This window comes from Otolemur garnettii, unplaced genomic scaffold, assembly GCF_000181295.1.
Source record: "Otolemur garnettii isolate 467f Iridium unplaced genomic scaffold, OtoGar3 scaffold00057, whole genome shotgun sequence".
Classification (NCBI taxonomy): domain Eukaryota; kingdom Metazoa; phylum Chordata; class Mammalia; order Primates; family Galagidae; genus Otolemur; species Otolemur garnettii.
Window position 1 is genome coordinate 3368967 of NW_003852452.1, and position 21948 is coordinate 3390914.

Genomic DNA, 21948 nt, shown 5'->3' on the forward strand with positions numbered 1-21948 from the left:
GCTGTGTTTACATAAAATATCCTTCTGTAAAGTTTTTCCCAAATGCAATAGGTATGTTGGTTTTTAAAGACTGGACATTTCCTATGGAAGGTAGAATACAGTCATAAAAAGAAAGAACAGATCAAAGGTGATGGAGTGGCAAAAAATATGCATTTCTTCTTGATCATTCCAGTTTTGGATTATGCATGGCTATGTATCTTTACACCTAAGAATTTCATATTTTCTGTCTGCTGCAAGCTTGACATACTATGTCTTTTGAGATAACATTCATCTGAATACTGTATTTCAAAATCATTTTCGGTAAAACTTGAAATACAAGTTTAAGTGGCTAATGGTTTCTGTTTTGACCTCTTTACAAATGTGCATTGGGGACCAGGTGGCATCTATTAGCTTTGCTGAAGACATGGAATCATAAAAACACATGTATCACTGTAGCAACCACTTCCCGGTGATCACTTCCTCAAGGCAAAGAACCAAGACAGCCACTGTCAACTACATGCAGTTCCAGGTGCATTATGGATTTTAATGAAGGTTTATTAATTCTGATAAATTATTTTATTTGCTAAAGCCAAAATTTTCTGATAGAGTTAGAAAATTCTATTCTTTTTTTTTTGAGACAGAGTCTTACTTTGTCACCCGCAGTAGAGTGCCATGATATCACTGCTCACAGCAACCTCAAACTCTTGGGCTTAAGTGATTCTCTTGCCTCAGCCTCCTGAGTAGCTGGGACTATAGGCACCTGCCGCAACATCTGGCTATTTTTGGGTTGCAGTTGCCATTGTTGTTTGGCAGGCCCAGGGCAGGCTCAAACCCAACAACTTCCATATATGTGGCCTGCACCCTACTCACTGAGCTATGGGGGCTGAGCCTTATTTTTATTATTTATCTCTTAGAAGTCAGAGAATTAATAATTAATACTTGCTTAGCTGAGTACATGAAGATGAATTAAAGATGGTTATGAGATGATGATGAAGATGATGACAGCAAAGGTTACAATAATATTAAGAGAAAGGCACCAAAAAAGAAATCCTCCTTTCTCTTTTTCTTCTGGGACTTACACGGGTCCATAATGGGACTCTTTTTAATTGGTACCCTTTCTCCCCACCGGTTTTTTTTTTTCTGTGTGCTTCAGTGTCTATGCATGTAGAGTAAATGTGTGTTCTGTTTTCTCTTAAGCTGAAAGATGACATGAAAATTTCTCTTTTAATAATAGTGAAAATTATTAAAAGTTACTAAGTATTACTAAAAGTAACTTTAGCAACTAAGGTTTCTAAGGTATGAATTTAAAAATGTACACTGTACATTTTCATGGGTTCTGAGCACCCAAACTGATTTTCAATTATAGCACTAGAACAAACATCATCCCCACCTCCAATCTTACCCCCACAATACGACGAATTCTACACACAAAGGTCCTTATCCTTGTGTTACAAAGGATGATGAAACAAGAAAGAGATCTCAAGATTAGCAATAACTTGTGCATAGTTCTCAAGGGAAAGAGTATAAGTGGTCAATACCAGGGTTTGGTGGCTCATGTGTGAAATACAAGGTATTCACAGAGGTAACACCTGTTTGTGCTTGAGTGTGATAGCATTATGCTTATGATTTTGGGATAAAAGACTGGTAGAGATTACCACCTCACCAAAAAGGGGCTGTTATTTGTAATTGGTATTACTTTCACATAATTCTGTAACATAACAATATTATACTCAAGCACAGAAGAATATTATTTCTGCTGGACCCTGTATTTCTAGATATTTGAAGAAAACATTACAATAATTCGTATGAGCACACACAACTGAATTAGCTATAGAAATTGGGCAACAGAATGCTTCCATCAGAAGAAACGTCAATGATGATGCTTAATTTTTAGACAAGCAGGTATCATGGGCGCTCTGGCCTCCAAATCCAGTATCTTTTCACAACTGCAAAAAATAGAACAGTGCATTTATTCCATATATCACTTGATTCTTAAAGCTTTTCTTACCCAGTATCTTGCTGATGTTGGAATTGTGCATGTCGGGAAAGGCCTGAAGGATTTTCCTGCGTTCATCTTTAGCCCACACCATGAAGGCGTTCATTGGACGCTTTATGTGGGGCTCATTGCTACCACGCCCTCTGGATTCCCTATAAATTCTTGACTCTGAGACTCCAGCACTTCCTAAAAACAGGGAATATCACTTCATGTTAGTGTTAAGACTTCTGGCAACTCTCGTTCTTACATGATGGTTTTTTAGTCTATTAAAATGTCCAAAACCAAAAAAATACTTCTGATAATGGCACTTCCAGTTCTTAAGACAGATGCTTGTTTATAAAATTTTTGTGATAAAATTTTCAGTGACAGAAATGTGGTAGTTGTGTTTTTAATCCATTTCCAATCTATTTTTCCTTTCTTTCAATGGACAGTTTCATCATTTGATTTCAAGAGCGCACAAGAAAGCTGAAGATAAGTAAGCTTTTTTGATGCAGAGAATAGTTAGGTTAAATCAATAAGCATGCCAGGACTTATTTTTTTGTAGAGAGAAGAGTCTCACTTTATCATCCTCGATAGAGTGCCATGGCCTCACACACATCACAGTAACCTCCCAACTCCCAGGTTTAGGTGATTCTCTCGCCTCAGCCTCCCGAGTAGCTGGGACTACAGGCGCCCACCACAATGCCTGGCTATTGTTTTTTTTTTCATTGTTGTTGTTGCAGTTTGTCTAGGGACCGGGTTTGAACTCTCCCCTCTCCATGTAGGGGCCAGTGCCCTACCCACTGAGCCACAGGTGCCACCCCCAGAAATATTTACTAGGCAAAGATGTTCAAATAACCATGGAACACTAATCTACTTGGCAGAATGGATGGTTATATGTGTAGGTGAGGATGTGTCTGTTAGAATGCAGAGTTCTCTTGTCCATTTCCTCTGAGTTTACATAAGTAAAGTGACTGTTAGATGAGATTTTGGGTTAAAAGTACAATAATAGATATTTCCTTGTAATATGCTTTGCCTTTCTGTGAAATTATGTGCTAACAAATGCATGGTAGATGCTGAGGCAGCAATGATAGGTCTTTCCTTAAAAAGATATGTACAGATGTTAGGGAAGAGAACACATGAATAGTTATATTACTGCAATTTCTAAAGAAGTCCACTGTCAAATGTTTAAGGTGGAAAAATCAGTTCATTCCTCTGGCCTGTTCTCAACTCTAATTTATTTGAGGAGACCTACTGATAGTTACATTTCCATCAGTCAGATTTACTGAGGGTAAAAACATACCCCAAGCATCACAAGGAAACCTTGGGAGGCTGCATTCATTCTTTTAGGCTGATGTGATGTCTTAGAATGGATTCAGTGGATTAATCATCTTCCAAGATACTTGAGATTAGGCAGATAAAGTAAGGAGCACCAGGGGGAAATTGTCAAACTCTCACAGTAGGTTTTAACTGATTATCATCACAAAAAAAAAAAATGGAGCAGATCTACTTCGGTAATATTCAAAAACTTTAAATACTTTGGTGATTTCTAAAGCTTATATATCAATAAAAGCACTCTTTTGTTTTCTTCCTGCATATTCCTCTTCTTTTCTTAATTCAAAGGCATAGAAATCAATCAAAATTACCCAGACTCCAAGACTTCTATATTAGCAAACAAAAAACATAGCTTAAGTGTTGGTAGAGTTTCTCGATATTTCTCCTTCGTAACATGCTTTTGGCCTGATGAAAGGTGGAAAATAGTTCACATATAAGGATGACTGAATTTAACAAATAACAGTAACAAAAACTTTGATGTTTTAATGCTGATTACCATGGGTATATTTTATCATGTAATATAGCTAAAAATTTATGAAATGTGTTATTACCAGTAGTCGTTTTCTTTACTGACAAAAAAATGAGTGCTAATATATGGCAACATCTTTCTACAATGGGTTTGTAACTAGCAAAGGATCATCTGGACATCTGCCTTTTCACGTTCTTACACCTTACAGCAACAGAGGCAATAAAATGAACATTAGGCGACTTCATCAAATCTAAACAAGCTCTTTGTATGTACAGAGGTCAGGTTTATCTTAGCTCAAGTGAAGTAGAAAATATAATAGAAGGGAATGTTTGGACACATTAAGCAAGAAAAATACAGATTATTCTTGGATAGCCAACTGAATAAAATTCCGTTTTGACACACTTATGTGGTTCAATGTTGAGGTTTGTCTAATCTCTTGGCTAAGTGTAGACTTGGATTTAAAAGTAGAACTGGCCCAAGTCAAGTGGAGTAGAGAAAGTAGATGGCTGTGGATGTTGGAGGATTCCAGCTGGATTCCCCCTCTCTCTGAAAGCCTGCTGCTTATGGGTTTGCCTTTGTGCAGTGCTTTCTACATGCAGGGAACTTCCTTGTTACAGAAGTGATGTTAAAGGCTGTGTGCCAGAGGAACTCTTCGAAAGCATGCATGTCACCTGACACTACAGAGAGGGTCCCGGGCAGGGCACTGTATGAGAACTGCCCTTCTTTTTCCCTCTTTGCTCTGGTATTAAAATTAGAGCATCAAGGTTCAAGATGACACAGAGAACACAGGCTTGAGGCGAATGAGTGAAGCAGGAAGGTTTCAGCTGGATTCCAGTTAGGTTACTGGTAGCAGGTGGGATACTTAACTGTGCAGGTAGGGAGCAAAGGAGGGAAGGGTTTCAAGGATGTAAATTAAACTATTCTGCATATGTGCTTTAAGCTCTGTATTCTGGTCAGGGCTTGACAAATGGAAAGTGAAAAACAAGCTGATAGATACAAATTTCTGAGAAGTGTTTCTGGGTAAACGAAATAGGGAAGTGGAAGGGTAGAGAGCTATGAAGAGCATTTGCTTTAGAATCATGCCATCATCTTTTGGGGGGGGGGGTGGAGACATAGTCTCTCACTGTTGCCCTGGGTAGAGTGCCGAGGCATCACAGCTCACAGCAACCTCAAACTCCTGGGCTCAAACAATCTCTTATCTCAACCTCCTAAGCAGCTGGGACAACAGGTACCTGCCACAATGCCTGGCTAATGTTTTTATATTTAGCAGATGGGGTTTCAGTCTTGCTCAGGCTGGTCTCAAAATCTGAGCTCCAGGGATCCTCTCACTTCAGCCTCCCAGAGGGCTGGGATTACAGGCATGAGCCACTGTGCCGGGGCTAATCATGACATCTTAAATCCAAGTCCTGCCTCTGCCCTTAGTGACCTGTAATCTTGGAAAAGATAATTTCAAAACTTTTAAGGGTCAGTCTCTGTGTCATGGCATTCCTTTCATAGGCTGTGTGGGGAATCAAATGAGATGATTTATGCAAATTACTTAGTGGGGTGCTCGGCACATGGGAACCACTCAAGTGTATGTGACCTGAGGAGGCCTTGTCTACTTTTTAGCAGTTTTAATTTGCACTACACGGACACTCCTGCACATGATTGGAATAGATAGGAACGATTTTCACAAACCATCAGAATCTCCACTCAGATTGAAATCCATCATTGCATGGCTAAATTTTCCTTCTTCATTCTGCTTAACTGCCAGTTGCTGAGTCAGACTCTCCAGTGTTGTTTTTTCCTTAAAAGAAAAATTTATAATGAGAGTGCAGTCTGGAAAGTGTAATTACTTGAAGACAGTTTTCTTTCCTTGGGCCATACATACTACATTAGCTTCTGGAAAGGGCAGGATGCTGATTTGTTCACCTTTGCATGTATAGCCCATGACACCGGGGGAATTAGAGGAAGGATCAGCAGGATTTTTGAAGGAACTCTGACCCACATAGACCTCTACGAAGTCTTGGCATTTGGGTCTGGTATGCCTAAAGGATACAGGCTGGGATCCTTGGAGACAACCTTCCTGAATCACAAAATGCGCACAGAAATTTCATGGAAGCAACCTGTTTTATATTTGGAAGACCTGCTTTATTTTTAGCCAAACAGTAGAAGTATAGGCATGGCATGAGGCCCAGAGAAAAATCTTCCAATAGTCAGGTGACCAAATGATAGCAACATAATTCACAGTGGTGCCCTCTGGCTGCCATCTTCCCAAATGCCATCTGCATTCCTCATGCAAGGGTAATGAAGACGCTTAAATATTCATTGCTAATTGCTTGTCAAGTCTCTGTACATCCAATGTGAGTGCCTGCTACTTGGATCACAATTGGATTTGGATTGCTAAGCCAAAATATTGAGTTGGCGAATTATTTGAGATACAAATATACCAAAATTAGATCTGCGGAGACATCAAGTCATTTAAAAGCCTGCAGGGCGTGATTTACATTCATGGAGAACAGGGCATCACACAATAAATTATTTTCAAGAAAAATAGAATGCTAATCCAAACACACGAGATATCAAACTACTTCCAAATTAAGAAACTAAGTGATTTTTAGGAACAGAAAAACTTTCTCTTGAACTTTCTAGCACTGCTCCGAGGATGACGTGGTTCCAAAACAGTTTTAAGAAAAGCATCCATTGGATCTCATAACATTTGCTCACATTTCTTGATAATGCTTCACCTCGTTTTCTGAGGAAAACAGTCATGCGTGGTGCTGGTGAACCACATATAAGCCAGTACTGCTACTCACCCAGTAAGACTGTTCACAGAAAATAATCAACTATTTAAGATAATTGCATTGATAGGTAAAGGGCCTACATAGTGTTCCCACCAAGAACTACGGGAAATTCTGAATACAGTACATCCTTTATCTCAACCACATCTCTAGCAATGTTACAACTGTCCATGCTAGATTACAAATAGTCTTAAGCCAGTAGTGTTGGCACTCCTGTACTCTACTCACCAATGTCTGTACATTATTTAATACACAAATATTTTTGAACTGTCAATCAGTATAAAATACTGCAGAGAACCTGGAAACAAATAGCTTATGTTAACTTTGGTTCTATAGAATTGCATAGTCTTACAGTTGAAAGAAGTTATATCTATAAAAATGTAAATCTAACCCCATATTTTTTTGTGTATGACATTGGAGTTTTCCTCCATTTTCTGTGTTCTGGATTTCCCTTACTGACAGAGTTTGCTGTATATATTCACCTGAGCTCAGGTGCACCCAGGGCACTGGTTTAACAGACTTTGTGTAAAGGTAACTTAAAACAAAAGATAGCAACATTGAAAAGAAACCCCAAACCGACCACCTGCCATCGACACGATCTGCTAGTCCTCAAGTCCATAAAGACTTTGCTGTGCTCTCTTTGGGGGGAAGGTACTGATCCTTGACCACCTCCTTTCAGATTTTGATTTAACCGCGTAAAGCACAAGGAAGCTACACATTTTCCAGGGAGTTTCCCATTTTGAAGCAGCCTTTCAAGACAAAAGGGTGAAATGAAGGCGACTAGAGCAGAAAAAGAACTAGATGCTAAGCAGCTTCTAAGGTTCCGAGTTCGGCTCCGAGACTTCGTGTCATCTTAACAAGAAACTAAAATTAGCACGTGCTGAGCAGGGAAGTCATTATCGCTTTTTACAATAGATGAACTCTAAATATCCAACTTTATAAACGTTATCCTTAGTAAAAAGGATTCAGGTAGTAACCCCCAAACAGAGCTTACTATATTTTTCAAGAGGGTGTCAGCGGGAGACAGTGGTAGTCAACATGGTAAGCTGTGTTTTTCCGTAGCCCTCTGTATAGCCATTTAAGCTAATTCTCAGACATACGAACAAGAAAAAAGGGGAGGTGATTGGAGGAACTGAACAATATATGATGGGCCTTTAATTAATTAAACATCATCATTATCATAGCATGTATATCAAAATGGTAACACTGCCACCTTTTAGGTATCCTAGCAGACAATATATTCAGAAGACATAATTGTCGTAAAGAGGAGAAAATAACCTAAGTGGGAAATAATTAGCCAATAATTCCATATAAACGCCAATTCTATAGTTAAAGTAGATATATCGTTCTTATATATTAGGGTAGGTATAAATTGATATGTGGACAGGAGTCTAGCTAACATAGTGAGCCACCAAAAGAACGAGTTGGAAAAAGAATAGTTCTCGAAAGTGTAAATCCAGCCTATTCAGGCACACAGGAGAAAGATCAGCCAAATGTTATAACTCAGAAATGCTCGTACCACTGGAAAAATCCCACCCACTCTCCCCATTTCAAACCCACATCCCCAGCTGTCTCTCCCCCACAGACTTCAGCTGTGTGCACATCTGAAATGCAACCATTTGAGATTCTGTTCTTTAGGTTAAATATCTCTTTTTTCCAAAGCCTCTTTTCAGCCTGGTGTGGTGGCACACGCCTGTATACTCAGGAAGCTGAGGTGGGAGGAATGGTTGAGGCTGGGAGTTCAAGGCTGCAGTGAGCTTTGACTATGCCGCTGGACCCTAATCTAGATGATAAAGAGAGATTATGTCTCTAAATATATATATATATATATATATACACACACATAAATATATATAAATACACACACACACACACATATATATATAAAACATTTCTAAAAAGTTTTGAAAGCCTCTTTTCGTATGTGAAAATACTACCAGAAAAGGTAGTATTTTGGTTTCGAAGCTGTTGTGATTAAATTAATCTTTTCAGAAAAGAGGCCGCTGAAACAAAACATAGGCAGTAGATGTCAGGTAGGGAGAGAGTGAAGTGGGCAGATGTTGAAAATGGGAAACACCACAGAAACTGAGCTTGGGGAAGAAGAAAGAAATGTGAATGGACACAGGTGACAATGTTCACCGATTTTATAATCTTAGTCCTAACTGGCTCTGATGAAATCATGTTAGTCAGGGATTTACACAGAAAAATAGGACGCCATTCCCCCATTTTAAATTCCATATTCTGGAACACGAACCCAGTGTAGCACTTACACTTGGCTGTACTCTCATTACTATTCACATGCCCGTTTAAAAATGACAAGAGTCATTGATCTTCTCTCCCCGACCTTCTTTTTATTAGAAAGAAAGCAAAAATAAAAGATAAATAAGCACATTTAAAGAAACACTTGCAGGAATTTGAACTGCTTCTAATCTCATGAGCATAAGGCCCAAGGAAATTAATTATGACAAAGTAAATGAAAAAATGAAAAAGTCTTGGGAATTTATAAGTAAGGGCCAAACAGGATGACCAGCATGCTTTCTCTCTTGAATAAAAGCTGGCAATTGGGTAACAACCAGATTTCCTTTAGAATGATGAGTCGTCCACGACTAACTGAATCTCATGCAGCTCTTTAGGTTTGCTAAGATTAAGGGGAAACATTGGGTTAAAAGTCTGTTTTTGACTCCAAAAATCTTTTATGTTGACTTGAAAAAAAATTGTAGTGAATTATACCTCCTCTACAGAAGAAATGAAAGTTGTAGGCCATATGGTTTCCTGGACTCAAATGAGTAACTTTTAAAACTCATTTAAATAACTTTTTCATGTATTAATATTCACTTGGGGAAGCCGGTAGCTTGCCTTGTGGTCTGTGACGTATCCAATGGCTTGCAAAGTGGGAAGCAGCATGTGGATGGACTGTCTGTACCTGACCCCAGGCGACAGTGGGAATCCACAAGGAGACAAGTGAAACTTCTACAGCTGTGGGCAATTAGTTGGTTAGCAGTGGCAGGTATAGCGCCACACTTAATATATCGAAACTATTCTGAACGATAAAAGGCTATAGAGATTAATGGGAAGATGACACAGCTGAGGTTAGAAAATAATGGCTTCTGGAATCAGTGGGATCACACTATAACCAAACTCTGCCATATATGTTAGTCATATGGCTTCGGACAAATCAATTAACCTCCTTGGGTCCCAGAATCCTAATTTGCAATATGGCAGTTGACAATGTGATAGATTGTCTTTTAATAGTACAAAAAAATTCGATGACGAAAAATGAAAAAAAAATTCTTCCTAACATACTGAATTAATTAAATTATTTCCATAATTTTTCGATTATTGAAATTAATTTGAATATCAACAGCCTATTGTGATTATGATTCTCTATTCTCTACGGTCAGACAAACACACATTAAAAAAAGAGAATTTCAGTAACAACTCCAAATGTTGTTGAGATGGTTCCCTTCTTGTCTATCATCTACTCCAATCTATTTAATCTTTTTTTTTTTTTCCCATGTGATACTTAGGCATGATGAGTTAGATTTCTACCATATAAGCCTAGGACATATTTAACTTGAAAACTTCCCCTACTCCATTCCTTCAACTGACACAAAAACAATCGAAAATTCAGTTTTTGCCAAGGCTCAAATGGACCCTTGTTGATATTTCACAGAGCAGGCAAAACAAAAGGACACACAACGGTACCTTAGAGAAGGCAGGTCTTTCCTTGGTTACCTAATCCTAAATTAAACAGTGCCTGAGTAGATAAGTCTTCTATTACTCTCTGAAACTGGGATTCATTTAAGTGATGAGTTTTGCAGCCACACACAGACAAAGAGAGAGAGAGATGGGCTGTGGATCAGCTATCATAACAGACATCCCTGAAATAAAGCTCACAAAGTTATCACAGTCATAAAAAGCTCAGGCATGAAATGACAGAAGAGAGTGTGACTGTCAAATGTGGACTCAGTAACAGTTAAACCTCTTCTGGCCGCACTTTTTTTTTATGGTTTCCTACCACACTAATGACACAAGAATCAAGAAGAAACAAAAAGGGTTTTTAACCCTCCCATGATGTGAACTTCGCAGACCACCAAAGAAGATGAAAGATTATTTTTAATGCCTTAACAATTTATCAGCTGGAGATTGTTTCATCAGCTTAAGTGAAACACAAAGCAACAGCACGCGTGTCCACCCCCTCGGCCGCTCGGTTTCACTCTTGCTCACTGATATCTCCATTTCATAGAAAATAATCATCCGCCCACACAATCTAACAGCACAAATGGGAGAAAGGACTTTCTTGTATGTATAAATTATATATATATATAAACACACACACCAACTCCCAATTCCCTCCGGCAGAAACAAGACAAGTTGAAGAAATTTTTCACTAATTTTGCCCGTCAGGTGTGAATTTATCCATTAGAATATCCAAGGATGTTCTGGCCTTGAGGAATATTTTCCCATTCATTTTCTCCATCTGAGAATCATAGGGACATGTGAGCTAAGGGGTTGGGAGGGTCCAAACACGTCCTCTGGTCCAGTCACCCACAGAACCTGCCTCATTTAATTCTGATTTTTTTCTCTTCTAAATCAGAGATTCCCTCACAAATCAGAATCCATTATTTTATTCCACGATCTATTTTCCTTTTATCAACTTTGGTAGCCAGCTTCATGAAAAGTTTCTTGAAGTATAATTCTGACTAAACTTATGCCTCAGTCTCATCAGGCCCTCTGATCACAGTGAAATGAACTAGCAGATCAAGTTTACTTTAGAAGTACTATAAAGTTGAAGATACATAGTATGGTTTAGAAACACATAGTTTCTATGAATTTCGAGAGTCCACATGAATAACTTTCCAACTCCACATGAATAACTTTCCAACATAGTAAAATGACTATCAATAACATTGACCAATCATCATTAATGATTTTTAAAGAACTGATTTTAGAGTGAAAGAAATATTTCAAAGTTGATGACAAATAACTAATTCTGACTTTTCTAAATGAAGAAAGAATTCTGAGGGACCCTGAGTATTGAATATGTATTCCAGAAAAGATGGGGCTGAATAGTATAAATAGCTAAGAGCAGTTAAGCAGAGGGTGTGGTAACAAGAAGAAGCTAATACAAATTCACTAAAAAAAAAAAAAAAAAAAAAAAAATAGTTAAAATGACCTCCCTCATATGGAGTGCAAACCAGGGGATCTCAATAATAGTTAACTGTTTGGACTTAACTCAGTCACGGATTATGCACCTGTCAATATCCTTGATGCCAAGATGGAGAAATTACAAAGGACTCTCAAAAAGAGATTGGAGTGGAGTGGGAAGAAGAGATCAATAATAGTTGTCTTTAAACTCCTCCCTGTTTAAAAATAATCAAGACCAGTAATCTGTGAAACAGAGAAGAATTTGGCTATATGTAGTCAAGATGGGACCCCGATCAAAGATTGTGAGTTACCAGGTAAAAGATAATGGATCACTGAGGGAAGAGTTAGCGCAAAAGCTGCCTATCCATTGAATGGGCTGCCTCAGGATGTAAAGAACTTCTCTGCCCTGGAGGTTTTCAGGTAGTGGCCATACGACTACCTACCTGGTGGTCTAACACTATGTGGAAGAGGCAATTCAACATTGGGTGACAAGCTGGATTGAAGCCTTTTTTAATTTTCCTTCAAACCCACAATTCTATGATTTTATGTCCTACTTGTCCGGACTCTACATAACAAAACTAACACATTTTGATAAATAATTTTATTTAACAAATAATTGGTCTTGATTTTTTTTAATCATGGCGGTTCGAAAGATATTTTTTGAATCATTAACTCTTGGAAATTTTCTCTTCCCACTCTTTTCAGGGTCCTGTGTAATTATCATAACTGTATATATTCCCTATCTCTATACGATAGTTTCCTCAAAAGTGATTAGCTGATGAGTTTCCATACTTACAGCCACTCCAGTGATATTCAAGAACTCCATAATGCTTTCCTTAAATTCAAGAAAGACATGGCAAATGACAAAAAAAAGAATCTAAAATATTATAGTGATTCCAATACATTTTGTGAGAAGACTATCCAACAGTAATCAGACTTCCAAATTCAGGTACTTTGTTACGGACGCAGTTACATGTCCAAATTCAGCATTTACTAATTTAGTCCTTAAAACGGGACACCACTGCCATGGAGAGAAGTCTCTATGGCCCAGGTGTGTAATGCATACAAAAGCCACTCAGCAGAAAGTGCACAAAACAAATAATTCACCACAAAAGTACATATGAATATTGTCACAGTAAAATACTGGCCCTTGCTTTTCTGTAATCATGGTGCTTATGGTCTGTGCACTTGGAAGAGGGAGAGGAAAGCCAGGACAGGAAAAACTAAATCCTGGTATTTCAGATTCTTTATATATGGTGAGGATTCGGTCAATACCTTAAAAAAAAAAAAAAAAAAGACGTTGTTTTTCTTTCAAAACCGGGCAGACAGATGTACTGTACATACTGAGTTACATCAGAAGGGTTAATGGGAGAAAACGCGGGTGCCAGCAAAGAAAAATAATAGAATTCATAACCTCCAGGGGATATCCAGTAGGTGGGAGGGCTGCACAGATATAAACACAAAGCTGGAACGTTGTCCGATGGTAATTGTTCTATAAACAATGGGCAACCCAGCCACTGAGCTGTTAGAGAAACATATAGGATTGTTCTCTTTAAATTTTTCCTTTTCATGGAATAAAGGCTGTAAAACTGTCAGCAATCGTACAAAATGTAGCCTGAGTGGCCAAGAAGTTCATTGAGTTAAATAAATATAATGGGAGTATTTTAAAGACTTGCATTTAAAGGCTCGGTTTGGAAACGCTGGTTCTGACCAATGGAAACAGACACATCAGGGTGACAGTTCACTTTTTAAGACTCCATGGTAGTTTTAGGTGCAGAGGGAGAAAAGGATAGATTAGAAGAGATATTTAATATCTTATTTTAGCGAACAACTAAAACTTCATCAGGAAGAAGCCAGGAGAAGTAAACAAGATGGAATACGTTCTTTTTGCTTTCCTAGCTCACTCTGAATTGAAGGGGCCAGTTCCTGGAAGCCAACGGGAAAAACAAAGTATTGGAATAAAAGACGTATAGATTATGGAGACGGTGATTGCTGACATGGGATTTTCATGACAAAGCTTCCAAACTGTGCTAACAGGTCCAAACACACATGACCAATCAGCTAATGGAACAGGCAGGAGGTTACTCCCTCTCCACCGTCCACTAGAAAGCTCGGTTCAAAAACTCATCTACCACTTAAATTCCTCTCATCTTCTCAGACCTTTAAAAAAAGTTAGAACAAAGAATACTGTTCTCCCTTGTACAGAGCGAGACTGAGAGAGGGTGTGCAAGCAGTGAAAACTGAGAGGTCCCGAGAAAATGTCAATATCCACTCTTACTCCTTTTGACTCACAGGTCAAGTTTTCTCATATGTAGAAGAGGAGACAAGGTCGAAAAGGAAAGATTAGATAAGCCCCTTAGAAATAAATGCTAAATTCAGAATATTTTCTTGATATTTTTTGTTCCGTACTGGTAATAGTGAACAATACATCCGATATAGAACATGACCCATCACCTACGAACTGTAAGAAAGTAACCGGAACACACACTTCTTTTTGTTTTAGTGTCTTACTGTGTAACTGCCTTGACGACAGCTACCTGATCTCAAGGGAGAAAGAAAAGAAAGATCCATTGTTGGAGGGATCAGGTTTTTAAAATTCATACTTCTGGTCCAGTGACAAAAGTGAGTCTCGCTTGTTGAAAACTCAGAAAGTTCCGAGACAGGGCGACACATGTCAATGTATAACCTCATCCCGTTGGCGTAACTATTGTTGACATTTTGAGCTGCATTTTCCTAGTCTTTTATCTCTGCATCATAAAAGTATGCTTCAGAAATACCTAGAACATTCTCGCCATCGTGTTCTGAAACTTGCTTTCTTCAGGAATACCATTGTGATGATATCCTCCAATCCTTCAACGCACAGACAGTTTCAATCATCAGCGAGGCCCGTGGGGATCTCTCCGAAAGCCCAATTTGGCATGCCCTAGGAGTCTTCATTTTATTGGACCATCCTGCACTAACCCCTCTACCAGAATGATGTAAAGAACACAAGACTCTCTGTTTGAAAACATGCACAGCTTTTCCAGGCTTGAAAATTAAACCATAAAAAGTTTACTGGGAAAAAAAAAAAAAAAAAAAAAAAACCTTTAAAAAGCTCCTTAAAAACTCACACCATAATTGCTCCCCACCAAGCGTGGGCACTTGCTAGCTGCAAGTAGTGGCACTGTGACAAATGTAGCAAAACTGAAAGCGGGCTATACTAAGAGAAAGAAAAAGTCTTCCACTGGCCATCTGTGAAAATAAGGCATGTGGCCATTAAATGCAGAGGCTGTAAATATACACAAACTCCACGAAGCAAATGGCAAAAAAGGACTAAACTTCAAGCTCAAACAAATCAAAATGTTTAATGCATAGTTACCACTGCTGGACGAAAACAGCTCTGATCTTTGCAGTCTGCAAACTCGGCATGTATTTCAATTAAATACCCCCAAAAAGAAAAGAAAGAGAAGGAAAGAAATGAAAAGACACAGAAGAAAACCGTCTGGAACAAAAGGCTATAGACAGCTGAGACTCAATTTCCAGAAACAAACAGCCCCTTTAACGCGCATCAGCCTGTCGAGAATGTCGATTGGCATTATTGAAAGGCTGACATATAGAGTGATGGATGGGTGATGACATAATACCTATTTGCCTTTTTGTCATGGTCTTTGAAAACTGGCTGCTCTGCGCTGATAATATTCACTAAGGGGTTTTCCTCTCCCCTCCTGTCCCACAAGAAGTGTTCCCTAGCTGAGACACTCAGAATTAAGGAGGTTTTATGAATGAAAAACAAAAGGAAAGAAAACCTAAGGATCAAATGCCAACTTGTTCATAAAGGCTGGTCTAGATTTTCTAATAATCAGTTGCCTAGAAAGCAGTTCCCTGTCCTTTCAATACAAATTTTCAGAGTAGAGAGAGTCCAACAGGAGGAAGGCACACATTCAACTCCAGGGTTGGGGTAGCTTCTCATGAAAGGCACCAAATTAATAATTATTTGTAGAGATTCAAAATAATATATATTCAGTTTTATAATGAGAAAGCATTCATCGCTGGTGTTACTATAATTCATTCCAAAGCAAATTCTAACTAGAGGATTTAAAAGATTGAGAACACTTTCTTGAGACACGCATGCACACACATCCACCCCTAGTAAAATATGCCGTACCACATGGTTGGAAAGATCTGTCTCATTTCCTTCAGAGGGATTTACCTCACTGTCTACATCCTTGGTAGAGCTTTTCTCTAGCTGTTGAGGCAACTAGTTCTAATTCAACTTCTTTAATTCATTTTAACTAAAGGTAACGTTTATAAAAGCCATCCTCCCATCATTCATGGAAGCATCTTCCACTGAACGGAGGGGTGTGAGTTCCCTCCCGCTCACTTTTCCAAAGCGAAACCTGTAATTCCCAATTCCTCCCAGGCCTTTTCCTCATCTAAGGAGAGGAGCATGTGTTAGAGACTGCTGAACTACACACGGGGTGAGTTTCTGAAGAGTTAACGCCGCTGTTTCCATCCATCAGACGGCCAGTGATGCATCAGGAAAGAATGATGGATGTAAAATTATCACAGGGCTGCCGTCCGATACACTTACTGCCATTTGTAACTAATGCTGGGAATGACACACTTTTTTTCATTATTAAGCATCCACATTAAGTCAACATTGGTCACTGTCATTTCATGTGTGGCACTCTGTTAAAGGGAAAGAAGAGGGTTGACAGTGGCGAAAAAAGAAGAGGTTGTAATGAAAGAGCTTCCAAGTGCCAGACCACTGACAATGACCTTGGTTTACAACTAGCCTATCTAATGTGTGGTAAGGCTTCCTAGGAAGATGACTGGCAAAGAATCAAACTGAGAAGCTGGTGTCATTATGGAGTAAACTCTCATTTAAAATAAACATGTTACTCACCACATTTTCATCTTACTCTATAGGAATCTGCAAAGAATTTTCACTGGAGTTAAGACGTTTTCCCAGCTATCACTTGCAGGTAGAGATGAATTCGTAGTATGCGTACCTGTTTCCATTCTAAGGACACTGTCGACCATTGATGTTTGGTGAATAAATTCCCTATCTTAAGAAATATATGCATACATTTGCATGCTTATTTTTGTGAGTGACATCTGTTTTACATAAGAAAGGCGGTGCAGAAGTCGGTCTTAACACGTATACAGCATGTGTGTGAACACACTTGCATAGATTTAACCTGCCATCAAACAATGTTTTCTTGTGCACATGCTTGTCATTTAATTCCTTATGCATCCCAGACAAGGAAGGTCTAAGGCCCTTGACATGTGACAATGGAAGAGCAAAAGACAGACGGTAACGATTACAGGACACACCAAACACCCCAGTTTCATGAAGAATTACTCAAGCGCTTTGGTATCACTTTTATAATACGGCTGTGGCGGACAATTGCCTCTTCCTACCCATATCACAGCCATTCTGGTCCTTTTCTTCCCGGCTAATATCACCTTGGATCTCCAAAATATCCTGTGGTCTTAGAGAGGATAGGATCAGTTCTCTAATTCAGTCATAGACAATAATTCAGGACTAATGTAACATAGTCCATTTTCCTCTGGGTGGTAATTGTCTTGAAGATGCACAGACATATGACGCAGTTGTAGCCAGTGAGATGTTTGTGGATGTCAGCTCAATCAGGGGGCGAGACATCTCTACGTGAACAAAGACTGAAGTCAGCAGAGAGAAAACTTCTCCTTCCTGAACCTGCTGTGGGTGCAGCGACCATTTGACGCCCAAAGGGAAAAAGCCAAAGAAATGAACCAACATCCTGCTCCCGACCTTCATTATCTGATAAAAATGAAACATCAGTAATATTTGTTTGAACTACTGTACTTAGGTTTCCTGATGCACGCAGTGAAAGACATTTCTAACAGATGCTACAGTATAACGATAGTCTTCCTGAGAGAACTATGTTTGGAGCAAGGAAAAATAGTCTGGAAAACTTCTAGTCTATTTCTCATTTCAGTGGAGTACACTGGGTCTCTATTGCATTAACACTGCCTGGTGGGATCAGGAGGATAAAAACTGAGATTTTTATGATCTCCTATTTGGAATGAATACTTTTAAATAACCCACTTTCAAATATCATACTAAGAACCTACTATACAATTGATATGGACCAACTGTGCCATTTGGGTATTATGAAGCAAATGCATGTTTTTTTTTTTTTTCTTTAAACAAAACATACGTATGAGAATACCCTGTCACTTCCTACCTGAGAAGCTTACTTGTCCGTCCAGAACACTAATCTGTAACAAAGCTGTGTGGTAAAAGATAACATTATTTGAATCCACAATCAGCCTATAATTAACTAGAGATGACAATTATAAATAACACTGTGTCCCAGAGTTTCCAAGAAACCTGACACACACAGTTCTTGGGTATGTTGAATCACTTCCAAGAAAAGTAAGGAAATTAAAAAAAAAAATCTTTTAGAAGTCTTCAATTAAAATGTGTTTCAGTAAAAATGACTTTCATGATGTGTTTTGATACAAATCACTGGAAAAACATTTGTCCCTGTCTTCACACCTCTAATTGTTTTCACTGTCCAATTACAGCTTTTCAGAATTAAGACCTTCTCGCTGGGACAACCAGGTTGGCTGTTTGCGATGTGAAGAAAAGTTAACGTGTGTCCCCAAGAAGCTGGACTGCTACTGTGAGATTCCGATTACGAGAGGCTCAGGTCGTCACATCTCTCATCTTTCAGAGTTACACAAAGCACCAGGCTGAATTTCTCTCCTTTCCCTCTCTCTTAGCTTCCCCTTCCATCTTTCTTTCTGCTTTTCTACCCAATTCCTTACATTTCACATACTTTCTGGGTTTAGGGGGTTAGGGGGTCCTATTTTTGATAGAAAAATTACCTTTTTTAGGGATTCAAATGATATGAGAGGGTGATAGTGTAAAATACAACGGGAATTTATCATGTGTTGTTTATGGCTTTCATTAAGAATTACGGAGCAAAATTTCAAACCCTTCATTGATCTACATATGTACGGGCCATGACTACAGCCGAATGATTAGAAAATGCTAATGAGAAAGTAGATATTAGAAAAATACCAACACAATCTGCATAGTGATGTTGGTTCACGTGGAAGGGTAAGTACTCACAAAATTCTTTGTGAACTCATATATTTAATTGGTCTGCTATGCTAAGCAATATGGGACTTTATTCAATTCCAATAGGTGGGTTCTCACATATAAATATCCTATACCATCAGCTCTATAAAAGCAGAGCCCATGTGTTCTGGTTATATTTCCTATACACAGCACAGACCCAAATACTTAGTAGTTGCTAATGTAGAATAATTACTAATTAAAAGACCCATGACATTATTATCTCATTCTCATGCATTGCACAGAGATCGATCGTTAATATTGTGGAAATGACACCCCAGCCAGTTCAACAGGAAAAGTCACCCACATACCACAGAAACACCTGCTTCCAAAAGCTCCCTTTCATGCTCAGGTGTCAGAGTTGGGATAAGGGTTGAGATAATTCAGATCCTTTGGCTGAAGTCATTTACTTATACAAGAGTTTGTTATACTATCACACTAACAGAACTGCTCCATTTTCCTAATTGAATGTTTTCACTTACAACCCATACAAGCACAAGACTACAGTTCAAGATGTACTCAGCTGACCACATGACAGTGCACAGTGAAGAGATTTGACAAGGATAACCTTTTTGAGGTTTTGAGACCCATCAGCAGGTCTGGCAGGCATCATTCCAAAACTATATGCTTTTTAAAAAGTTGTTGTAACTCTACAAAAGAGAAAGGAAATTTGAGGCAGCGGCTTGCAACAGAGGCCACTCTCACTTCTACAGCCCGAATAGGAGGTGCTGATCAGAGAAATGAAATAAAGTATAATTGTGGAGGTGGAACAAGAAAGGGAAATAAGGTCCCCTAACAATGGGCGAGTGTGGAAGAGAGCGAATGCAGATGGTTCCACTCTTGTTACTTAATCAAAAGGCTGTGCAGAGTCACTGGAGCCAGCCTAAAGTCATGTGTTAGAACAACAGCTGATCTGTATTAGAGAAGATTAACTCACAGTGCCATGGCGGAGGGCTCAGGATTATTTTATGTACTTCCATTGCCTTACAAGCCGTCAGTACAATTATTGCCCTCCGATGTGAATGACTGATCTGTAACCACAGCTAAACAGCACGCTGCTTAGGGGCCTGGGAGCTTCATGAAGATGAATTTCCATACCATCAAAGTGCTTTTAATGGGCTCCCTGATCCAACCACAAGGCCTGTTTTGCAAGTATATAGAACTCAGGATGAAGGCTTCCTGTCCAAAAGGATTTGGTCGGTTGTCACTTGACAATTCCCAGCCAGCACTGGGGAAGAGAGAGGGGGGAGATAGGTAGAGTTGTCTCTGCTTTGGAGGATTAAAAAAAAAAAAAGGGTACAGATGCTTGCTGAATGCAACCAACTGCTGTATCCACAGCTGAATTCAATGCGCTTAACAAATAACGGCAATTTAGCTATGCTTGCGAGGAATAGCTTGAGTCACTTTGCATTAGCATCTGGCTGAGTGTTAAACTCATTTCTACATGGGGAGCAGAGAAAAGGAATTTCTGTTCAAGCATCCTTTCAAGAATGTTTAAATATTTGAATAAAAATTGCTTTATGCTTCCTATCATTCCTCCTTAGAGCTGTCACTCTGCTTTTCCCTTTACCTTTTGGTGCCTGGCTCTAAAAATGTTGTGTCCTCACCGTACCAAGGTCAAGTCTTATGTTGCAAGACTGCAAGAGATGTCTGTCGACCGATGTGCTGCCCTCCCCTCTGGACATAGAACAGAACTGAAATAGTTTCTCCAACCTCAATTTTTACCCACATTAGGACCAGAGGGAAAAGCATTTGCCAGAGGATCACCTGTACACTTCCCTTTCACGACGCAGATCACCAGCTTCCGAGCAATCACATATCAAACTCCATCTAAAACCCGGGAACCAGAAAGCTCTCCAAATTAGCAATCTGCTCACTTTGGACAGTCGTTTGACTCATCAGCGTCCTGGGATGATTACCGTGCAAGTTATCCCTGAGTAGCGGGTCATGTTTTCTCTCATCTACTGTATAGTTATTTATCTATAGCAGTGTGCAAAGGGGACTTGGTAACACTTGACAATTTCAGTTCAAAACATATCAGATGTTACCAAAGGAAGCGCCTCAGTCGGAGCATTCTAAAATAACTTACAATATTTTTCTTCATTAAATGCAACATATGCTTACAAAAAAGAGCTTGAAATTGTAGAATCACAAATTCAGAAGTTTCATTTCGGTATTAGGATACTGTCACCGTTTTAAAAGGCACATTCTGTTTTATGATAAAAGTCAAAATTGTCCATTGTGCGGTCACCTAGCACTTGACAGTACTCGGCACGGGAAACATATTATGACAAGCTCAGGATCCTAAGTACTTAGAATATGAGCATGGGTATCATCCAAGCTTATGCTGATTAAAGAAGATTCAGCATTTTCAAATCCAGCTCATCCCCAAATACAAGTTAAGCATCTCTATAAAGCAAAACTTTTACTCAGACGCAGATATTTCAAATGCCATTTCATTTTCATACAGCTGTTGGCATAAGAGGGGATATTCACTGTCAATAAGGTTTGAAGATGGATAAGGAGAATTATAACTCTGCCCATTTCCAGATGGTTTCGATTAGGATGGGCGTGGGGACCTCTGCGTTGAGGGAGGGGGGAAAAAGAAAGGAAAAAAAAATCATCATTCTGAGGTTAGTAAGAAGATGGAAAGATAAAAAGGAAAAGCACTCAGGAAATGTAAGTAGGCGTTTCTGAAAAGTAAGTTCTTTTATGAACTGACCTTTTCTGTCCGGCAGTTATTGAGACCTAGACTATTCACAACAGCCACCTTCCCATCAAGCACCTGCTGTTCCCGCCGAAGCTGTTCCTTCATCTGCCGAGCTTCTTGGATCGCCTTGGTGACAGCATCATGGTCATTTAAATAACCTGAAAAGGAGACATATCACGGGATATGTTTTGCACCAATGCCTAGATGGGCTAACCTTTAACCCTCAAAGTCACCTTTTCAGGGGGTAATGGCTAGCAATAGGCACATAACAATTTATCTGTGGAATTTGTCTAAAAAGAAATGAGTAAATAAATGATTGATGGTGGCTGTTTCACATCATCATACATGAACATGTTTCCAAACATCTGGACCAAAACATACTCTTTGGGCGAAGCTGGGTTGTTTCCAAATATTTGGAAAGACGTTTAAAAGCTAATTTCA

At 39.0% G+C, this 21948-nt stretch overlaps 1 protein-coding gene across 15 annotated transcripts in view; it reads right to left on the reverse strand.

The window, feature by feature from the left end:
- SOX5 (SRY-box 5) overlaps positions 1–21948 on the reverse strand; it is a 1023582-nt gene that overhangs the window by 7071 nt on the left and 994563 nt on the right. For 12 of the 15 annotated variants that reach the window (XM_003792460.3, XM_012806794.2, XM_023514671.1 and 9 more), the window contains 3 exons: positions 21520–21665; positions 5436–5544; positions 1988–2161 (listed from right to left, as the gene is read on the reverse strand). In XM_003792460.3, coding sequence (XP_003792508.1) covers positions 1988–2161; positions 5436–5544; positions 21520–21665 — 429 coding nt within the window. The remainder of the gene's footprint in view (positions 1–1987; positions 2162–5435; positions 5545–21519; positions 21666–21948) is intronic. The other 3 variants (XM_003792461.3, XM_023514673.1, XM_023514672.1) reach the window with 1 other exon arrangement.